At 34.8% G+C, this 9,722-nt stretch overlaps 2 protein-coding genes across 2 annotated transcripts; one reads left to right on the top strand and one right to left on the bottom strand.

Moving 5' to 3' along the window:
- Positions 1-1,482: 1,482 nt before the first annotated feature.
- On the bottom strand, positions 1,483-2,898 carry LOC144444487 (MAD2L1-binding protein-like). The gene is made up of 2 exons (XM_078133922.1): positions 2,710-2,898; positions 1,483-2,040 (listed from the first exon to the last, which is right to left on the bottom strand). The coding sequence occupies exons 1-2, from the start codon at positions 2,896-2,898 to the stop codon at positions 1,483-1,485; spliced, it is 747 nt and encodes a 248-aa protein (XP_077990048.1).
- Positions 2,899-4,762: 1,864 nt separating this feature from the next.
- Positions 4,763-7,511, top strand: LOC144453583 (putative 2'-deoxynucleoside 5'-phosphate N-hydrolase 1). Its single transcript, XM_078144905.1, has 4 exons — positions 4,763-4,964; positions 6,233-6,292; positions 6,928-7,038; positions 7,402-7,511. The coding sequence occupies exons 1-4, from the start codon at positions 4,820-4,822 to the stop codon at positions 7,509-7,511; spliced, it is 426 nt and encodes a 141-aa protein (XP_078001031.1). The 5' UTR covers positions 4,763-4,819.
- Positions 7,512-9,722: the final 2,211 nt, after the last annotated feature.

Raw genomic sequence — 9,722 nt, 5'->3', positions numbered from 1 at the left:
CACCATCATCAGGGGTGTACTACGAGGTCTCTTCCAAGAAATTTGACAATGGCCCACTGTAGCACAGCCCTGATGATGAAGACAAGATGTTGACAAAATTTGGGACTTGCTTCCAAGAAATTTTTTGACTGCGAGTAGAAATTCATTACTATAAATGGGTTTATTTTGTGCTTCTCGCGTAAAAACTTGATTTGGCATTTCACAAGAATAATATTTATACAAATGTAAATTTTCCTATACAAACAAAATATGAAGAATTCTAAATCTTAAATCATAATGTAGTTATTCAGGTCATATTTTGTCTTCTGCTTTTACAACATGATACCATAAAATAATTTAGCATTTCCTATCTGAGCAATAATTGGAATATTGCAAAGCCAAAGGAAAACATTACAATTCTCCAACAGTTACACGATAAAAATAAATGAACTAAGACGTACAGACAGTTATTTCTACATTCATCAAAGAGGGAGAGAAAAAACAAGTACTGGTATTTCTGTAGTATGACGTCAAACAAAATTACATGTATATCATCAAGTTATGTAATTACATAATATTGTGAATATACTGATACATACATCTTGAGTCCCAATAACTTTCAATTATTACAAACATAACCACAAATATTTATCAGTTTGGTACATCAAATGAAGTAGAATAGTTAAAACACACAAACAGCTAAACTTTGTAGCATTGAGTTTTTTATCTGTCCTGGTCGATGATCCTCAAACAATATCATGGAAAGTGTCATTCTGATGAGAATCATCAAATAGGACAGATTAACAGCTAAAAAGTTGAACTTTTTCTGTGTGTTGTAACCCTTATTACAAACACTGATTGTCTTCTAAAGTTTTGTTTCTGTTCAAGCTTACCATAGTATGCTACAAGTTAATTATTATAGGATCTGTTCATTCAGCAATCTATAGACTGTTTATCACTCAATGTTTAATGTACTTTACAGGGTAGAAAGAGTACAAAATTCACATTTTGTTATCACCTTACAAGTGTTGTAACTTGGTAGGGATATTCATCCATCCCACCCTGCACACGTCACATCACTATCGCCCTTCTACAGTTATACTAGAACACTGGTGATTGCTAAATACATATCCCATATTGCATTCTGATATGGTAAATACAAAAATATACATCAATGCAATTTCATGTCTAAATAGTAAGCCTTCCATACGTAACGTCCATCACAATGGTACATTATGTTGAAAATGTTAGACAAGCAACTAAACTCCTATGATATGTCGTACAAAAATAATTTAAATCAGTATTTACATGTACACAATGTATCAACAATTACCATTTACAAACTTAGACTGCCATTGCAACATTTTATCCTAAATATTTGATTTGATTTCTAGGATTGTAAATTGGAGGTTTCATATATTAATAACACAGTATTGCAGCTTGTTTGACACACAGGAACTAATAAGCTAAAATTGATGACATAAAAATGTTTGTAAGTTCACCCTAAGGAAACAAATTGACAGGAGCAGCTTCAGCTTTTAGTTTGAATCCTTTGATCGGTTTAGGAGCTTGAAACCACACCAGGTCATCATCATCATAGAACTGTGCATTCTCATCTTCAACTTCCTCATCAGAGTGTGTAGAAGCAAACTTTATTTCAAACTGTTTCCCCCTGCTGGGTGTCTTGAAAGATAACTTTGGTTTAAACCAATTCAGGCCACTGTCCCTGTGTGCCTCAACAAGCACAAGGACATTGGTCTGACAAAGAGAGTCAGCTTCAGATAGCACTACATTTGTAATTAAGGCCCTCATTAAACAACGTATTCCACTTTTGGAAGTGACTCCGGCTGAACCGTAGTTCCGATGGAGATTGTGCAGATTGACCAAATACATTTCTTTTGGAGTGACAGCAGTTGATCCGAATAATATCATGACTCTGGTAACTTGTGTGATTTGAAAGACATCGTCAAGGTGTTGGAAATGTTCATCTATTGTTTCCAGGCACTGTAAACATTTCTTGCATTCAGATGACAATGACAATCTACTATGGTCCTTTTGTTCCTGTGAGAAATAAAAACAATGGTTACCAGATGACTTGTCTTGACTGGCCAGTGTGTCATAATAAAACCCATGAAGGTTATACTCTACTATCGTAAAACTGATATGACTATCTCATATAGTCTAATATTAGTCATTGTCCACCCAGATCAACATTTAAAACGTTACACCTAGTCCTTATAACAGCAGTAAACAGTCGGTTTGTTCAGAATAGAAGACAGCTCGGTCAGTTGCAACTGTAATAGTATTAATCATAGTACACTGTCTATGTATTAATGAAGTGTTACCTGACATATCCACAATCTATCTAATTACATGTATTAACTATATCTAGTGTACGTCTAATGATTATTTGTCACTTTTTTGTGGACATTTCTTTCCAAAAACCGTGCAAACCTTCTTGACCTGCTTCTATGGTCAGTGTATATTGCTTTGCATCTACCATGTTAGAGGAACGCACAGTACACTATATATAACACGCCGGGGATTCTCTAATCTTATATACAAGGACTGTTTTGTGCATTTCTTTTCGTTATAATCACAGCATGAAGACGTGTGTTTCTACCTCCATGATCACAGCAACTGTGGATTCCTCACCATGATCGACCTTGAGCTTGAAAGCGAGTTTCAGTGTTGTAAAATTCTCAAAACTGTCGAAATGCACGTACGTACCTTAGTCACATATCGCCTCTTCAGATGTTCGTATGGCATCGGTATTTGTTCTCGTTGGTATAGAAGATGCTTGATCGTCTCTACTACTAATCTAGACTGTAAATGTGGTGGTACACGACCATTAAGCGTTACTTCACACGCTTCAATCGACAGAGCGGTTTTTGCGTGGTTTCTTTGTGGCGCCTCCATTTTGAATTTAATGTTTGATTGTTCGTTGATTCAAAGCTCCACCCACTCTTCACACGCTTCGCCTCTTGACACGTGACGTCAGTGTGAATGTCCCTACCAACTTCCAAATGCCCCACATGTAGAAATATTCGATTGTAATTTGTATGTGGCGACCTAAGCTTGTCTCTCCTTTGATTCTAACTTTATACACGATCTTTTCTAAAAATATTCTGCACACTAGTCCCTGTATTTGTATATTAAAATTCTTACTTTTACTCCTGTCATGAATCGCTTTAACATTCACGGTGTACTGTATATAGTTGTTTACTATTGCATCATTAATTAATTATCTTTTTAATAGCTTATTGTGGGTTTCTTGTCGAAGCTTTAGAAGGCGAAGGTAGGACAGACAATTGGAGCGGTTCTGAAGTTTAATACTAGTATGTGTTGAATGTAGGTAATAAATAATAGAAATCTCTCCAAAAAATACATAAATAAAAATTATTAATGTTTACACAAAAGATGTGTGTCGTCGGTACGAATGCATCAAATAACATTCTTCCTTGAAGCTGCGGTCGACCATCTGGGACACATATGTTATAGAAATTGAAGGTTTATGGATGGTTACATGTATTATAATGGATACTATCAACCAAGAAATTGATTTGGCGTTTCAAGTGACAGGCACAATGTAATGCACATTAAAATGAAAATATTCTCTCTATGACCCAGTTTTACCGAATGGAAACCAGATGTAAACTGAATACCTTCCGTAAGTTTTGGTGTTGCTATATTATGTGAAATTATGTAAAAATTGAGGCTTGTATTCTTAAGATGAAACGTGGATGTAAATAAGCTGTTTTCGGGAATATCCATATTAAACTGATGGCTCCAGGATATTTAGCATATTATCAGAAGTTAAGCTTGTCAGTTAGATAATTCTATGATCTTCCGTTGCTAAGGTGTTTTATATGTTGCAATGTCGTAAATAAATGAGTGACTAGTTGTAACAAGTTCATGTCGGCGGCGTCATGGACATGTAATGGATTGTGTCGACCATATACGTGTAGCACTGCAAAATAATACATTTTAAAAGTGTACTGGGTCTATTTTGAATTTGTAAAGATTTTTCATTTACAACTTTTCCATGACAATAATTTCGCATTCCATCACGTGATAATTAAGCTTACATTCCATTCGCAAACCGAACAGGGTTCTTTTTCCATCTCCATACATGCATATGTGTTGCGTCTTTTTCCCAACATTACATTTTGCAGTATAGTAGCCGCTTCACACTGCAAAATATAGATGCATTATAATTGTATATTATAAGATTAGGTGTAACTATTAGTCTGATGCAAGTTTGCTTTAGAAGATTACAACATAGCATAAAAATAACAAAATAAAGCTGATTTATCGAATCACGTCATTTGCACATATGTCACAAAATATTATCCTCACTGTAAAATGTCCTTGGACTTTGAGTTCTGTTTTCAGAACCATAATATCGACACTAGTTCATCTCGGTGATATGAGTTGACAGTACAGTAACTCACAAACAGGGGGTTGTGGGACACACGGTTCAGAGGGGTGATTTTGTAAGTATGCTCATTGTGGTTTTTCTCAGGTATGTGCCGTCTAAGTAACTGCACACTGTCCCTCTCACTAATCTCATACCCTCGCAATCTTCCACACTGGTTGCATCATGAAAACTTGCATCATTTTTTTGTAGCACGCATGGTAGAGTGGGGAATAAAGTCCACGAGACGTGTATTCCTACCCATGCCATCAAATTACACGTATGTATATTTATTTGTTTGTTCTGTATATTGTGCCCAAATTAGAAACGTTTTTACCAGTACCTACACCGATCCCTGACCTTTTATCACAGTGCCAGAAGCTTTGAAGTTCAGCTAAACGTTCCCCTAGATCCTTCACCAAAATGAGTGGTAAACCAAATATCATATTTTGTGGTAGTATTCGTGGTGGGCGTCAGGATTCTGCACTTTATGCCAAAATTATAGAGGAATTGAAAGCCTACGGTAATGTTCTTTCGGATCACGTGGGCAGTAATCAACCAGAGCAAGGTATGATGACATATCAATCTGATTAAAATCCGATGTAGATGTCGGCTAATCGTTCATTGCTATTTTACCTTCGTTATTTTGCCTGAATTGACCTTCTTGGTACATGTTTACATTTTTTAGCCTGATCACCTAGGCATTCAGGCTAAAAAATGTAAACATGTACCAAGAAGGTCAATTCAGGTCAATTCAGGCAAAATAACGAAGGTAAAATAGCAATGAACGATTAGCCGACATCTACATCGGATTTTAATCAGATTGGATGACATATCAACCAGGTTATTTCGTAGTATAAGATAAAATGTAGAGGGCCAGGAAATTTAATGGCACATCATGTAATGGGTGTATTTCTGAAAAGGTGATCTTCAAAGGTCAATTGGATGGTATTCTCTGCAAGGGCATGTTATACTACTAGAGGGTAGTCGGCAGAACCACAGATAACTAACATATATACTTATCTGTGGCAGAACGCGTACCTGAATCACCAACGCTAAGTAGTTCTTAATAATAACCTAGTATATACCTATTCAGAAAACAACTTGAAAAGAAGGGCGCCTCTTGTGGTTGGAGCTCAATGTCTAATGTAAGTACATGTAATGTATATTCATGTCGAATATTGGGTTCTTACAATATTGGTGCCTTGTGTTCCTAGGAATTAAGTTTCGATTACTAATTGTTGGACATTTCAATCACTGCACCGATTTAATCAAAATTCCGATTTAATTTTTAAAAATTATGGGGAAAAATTATCCACATGAATAAAAAAAGCGTCGATTTAATTTCAAAAGACAATTTAATTAACATATTGTCCATCCACATTATTTTTTGTTCTCCGTGTTCTTATGAACTGAAATGCGGCAATTAATTTATTAATAATGGTTGCAATAATTAGGAAGAGTAGATTTAGTTAAATATATACATACACATTTTGTTCTTAACTAAAAATCGGCAACATAATTAAAATAATGACCACAGGTATGTTATATACAATAGTTGGACTTTTTATTTTACCATGCTTTGATTAAATTCTTTGGATTTCCACTTATATGTATTCGAAAGTCAAATCGATAACACAGACAGACAGACAGACAGACAGACAGACAGACAGACAGACAGACAGACTGGCAAGAATGATTTCAGGAATACATAACATCTGTCCATATTTTGATGTCGTGGTATTTACGACAATTAGCCCATATTAAAAAGTAAACAATAATGTCTAAACATTTACACTAAATTATGAATGCTGTCATTCCTTCGTTAACTAACAGCTGATGCAGATGACAAGTCTATCCGTGAAAAGGATCTAAAGTTGATGGATGCTGCCGATGGTAAGTGATTTGAATAAATATGAATGCCTTTTCGCGTTACTATATTCACAACAAGGAATATATGTCTAGAGTCTGTACAGCAGTTTGTTGTAGTGACAGTGGGAATTGATAATGTCATATAGATGTCGTGATTTATAAGGTAGTAACAACAAGGACCTACAAATTTAAGTTTTTTTCAAATGGAATGCGTCATTCGTTTACCTTCAATCAACTTGTCATTCGTTTTAGTGAGACCGATTGAAATTCCATAGTTTGGCACATCTAAATCTAAAACACACTCTAAATTATGTATGTATGTATGTATGTATGTATGTATGTATGTATGTATGTATGTATGTATGTATGTATGTATGTATGTATGTATGTATGTATGTATGTATGTATGTATGTATGTATGTATGTATGTATGTATGTATGTATGTCTTATTAGATGCGGAGAGTTGCAGTAGCCCAAACTTAGTACACAACACGCCCAACTCGGACTCGACTAGCATTCGATATTTTCCGTTTCCCGTTACCCTTTATTGCAAAGCTAATATATAATATATGATCCAATGTGATTTGTAACTTGTCAAAAAAGGGTAATAAAGTTGAAGTTGAAGTTGAACTAACTAAGGACTATTATTTTAACACAGTGGTCGTGACTGAAGTCACTCAGCCATCACTTGGAGTTGGCTATGACATCGGTCGAGCAGAGATGAAGAACAAGAAGTTATTATGTCTCTTTAGACCATCTTCTGGACGACGTAAGTACTGTTACAGTAATTTATTCTTAGTCAGTATTAAATTGTAAAACAATTATTGGTCATCGATCTAAACCCTTTGCAAACGCCCTCTATACGTCGTCTGAGAGAAAACCAATGAAGTCGACCCAAAATGACGTTTTTCTGCCTTTTTTTGCATTTGTATAACTTATTATTTTTCATGAGAAATCTCTGTCGGTGTTTGTTACGATAAAATAAAATAAAATTACTCTGACGTCATTTTGATGTTATACGCAAAATGTCTGACATACTGAAATCAATTCATGATTAAACCTACACGGGTTGTATTTACATTACAATTTGTGTTTGAACTTGCTTAAAATCCAAATTATATTTCCACTTCAGAATTATCAGGAATAGTTAGAGGTGCTCATAACGGAACGACGTTTGTCGTGAAAGATTACGAAGAGGATGACATGCCAGATGTGCTGAAAGAATATTTTTCTAATCAATAAATCGGCAATTCGGCTGATGTAAATGGCGCCCTCATCGAGGATTGAGGACCATGATACTAGTATGTCTTTCTGGAGTGCACGTGGTTGAACTGTTAGTTTGTTCAATATGACGCTATGGCATATGTTTTAATGCCAATGAATCTCAGAGTAGGAAACAACTCATATCCTTATGCCAATATTTTTTTAACGATGAAACACATTTTCGAACCATTAGCTGATTCATCATAACAATGGAACATAATGACGTATTAGTACACTGTCTGACACATTATATGTTGTCAGTAAATCACAATGGTAGGCCAACTGACTCATCATATCAGTTTTACAAATTATCAATTACTTTTAAATTCGACCTCTGTTAATTCAAAATAAGGCTGTAATGCAAACATGACCCATTTTAGTTTGTCACTGGTACAATTCTACTGTACATAGACATTTTTAAAATTACTTACTTTACCAGATAATCATTAGCGGTAATAATACGGAACGAACTTTTGTCCCTGTTATTTCATACACATGAAAGTAACAGGTGTAAATATTATCCATCGAAATGAAGGACTTTATTTTGGGCGCTGGGCATGTAATATTTTGTGTATGCTACTCATGGCATCCACTCTCATTAGCTTTACGTTCATATACAAGTCACTAGAACTGGAGTAAACACGTTGTGGTCGCTTTTTTGTCATACCCACAGTACATGTATAACACTTAGGGGGGGGGGTGTCTATCCAGGGTTCTTTTTGAGAAGGCTAAAAGTATAGGACATGCACCCCTGGAATTTTTTTAATAATAGTTATGAAAAATGATTTTCCCCTTTTATTTTTAGACAAACATATAGCTTTAAGTGCTATATTGATAGTTTGATATCTCCCAATATTTTTGTCATGGAGTAAAAGTGGTATTTCGTCGACGCGTCATAAAACTACATATTTTCTAGATGGGATATTCACATGATATTGTCAAGAAAATATATGTTTATTTAAAGATCTCTCAGCTTATAATGTCACATTATATAAAAAAAACATCATATGATGGAGACTTTCTGAAAATAAAAATAAAAACGGGTGATCACCATGTTTGTGTTTCCTTTACATTTGTTGTTACTCTCCCAATCTTACCACGTGGGGCGCTCTACGCTCTGTGCGTGACTCGAGTCTGCACTCGTACAAATATCAACAACATCTTATCCAATTTATGTTGCTGGGATCTAAAAATACTTGACAGGCAAATTGAATATTACATTAATTAAATAGTTGAGCGACTGAAGATAAAATATTCAGTATACCCGCCTTCGGCGGGGGTTATTGCTTAATTTTATGTGACAGCGTTAATTACTAGTATGCTCAGGTAATAAACAACCTTGAAAGAAAATGGACATATTATGTTCATTCACGTGTCTAATTCTATCGACCAGGAAGTGCATATGAAATACCGATTAAATCAGCCCGAGACATTTAGTTTGGACTATTCAATTACTAGTAATTTTAAATCATTGATGCGTGACTACTACACGAATACAGTCACAATCATTAAATTAATAAGGCTTTCAAAGTACATTCATACCCAATTTTATGAAAAGCTGTAGGGAGAGCTAGCTCGATTTGCCTTTCATTTCCACTGCTGTTAACCTACGGGAATTGTATTATTTTATTTAGGTATTTTATATTGTCCTTTGTTTACGTGAAAGTACAAATTGTGTTATGAATTGGTTGACAGCAAATAGAAGATGAAGATACAGGTATTGACATTGTTAAGTTGATATAGTCTGTTATTTTATGATCTTTCATAATTACTTCTTTTCATATTAAAATGTATCAATATTACCCGGACTGGTACTACAACAAGTAACACTGAAGTAAAAGAACTTTCTCTATGTGCTACACTCGTTTATAGCATTCGTATCAATTATAAACATATATTATTGTTTCAATTGGTTTATTTACAAGCCTAGCCTGTGGCTTTTCTAATGTGGTCAATTAGCAAATGAAACAATATACTTTTACACTTGATATGGGTGCTATAAATCATTGTGGTACATACAGAAAATGCTTTACTTTGGCGTTATATATTGTACTAAACACACGTAGTTTAAATCAAGGTAGAGCGCTCACCACAACGTATACTAGTATGTGATAATAACAACATGTAAAGGTGACGCAAGACTATTCCAAGAGTCGCTGCACATATTTAGTCATCTCAGTCTATTCAAAC

Source organism: Glandiceps talaboti, chromosome 2 (genome assembly GCF_964340395.1).
Source record: "Glandiceps talaboti chromosome 2, keGlaTala1.1, whole genome shotgun sequence".
In the NCBI taxonomy this organism is placed as follows: domain Eukaryota; kingdom Metazoa; phylum Hemichordata; class Enteropneusta; family Spengelidae; genus Glandiceps; species Glandiceps talaboti.
This window is presented reverse-complemented; position numbering and strand designations above follow the sequence as displayed.

Bases quoted from the DNA above. Each gene is read 5' to 3' on its own strand.
- LOC144444487 (XM_078133922.1), bottom strand. From the start codon at position 2,898: ATGGAGGCGCCACAAAGAAACCACGCAAAAACCGCTCTGTCGATTGAA. The intron at 2,041-2,709 runs GTACGTACGTGC...TATTTCTCACAG, and splicing joins AGAGGCGATATGTGACTAAG to GAACAAAAGGACCATAGTAG.
- LOC144453583 (XM_078144905.1), top strand. From the start codon at position 4,820: ATGAGTGGTAAACCAAATATCATATTTTGTGGTAGTATTCGTGGTGGG. The intron at 6,293-6,927 runs GTAAGTGATTTG...ATTTTAACACAG, and splicing joins GTTGATGGATGCTGCCGATG to TGGTCGTGACTGAAGTCACT. The intron at 7,039-7,401 runs GTAAGTACTGTT...TTTCCACTTCAG, and splicing joins TAGACCATCTTCTGGACGAC to AATTATCAGGAATAGTTAGA.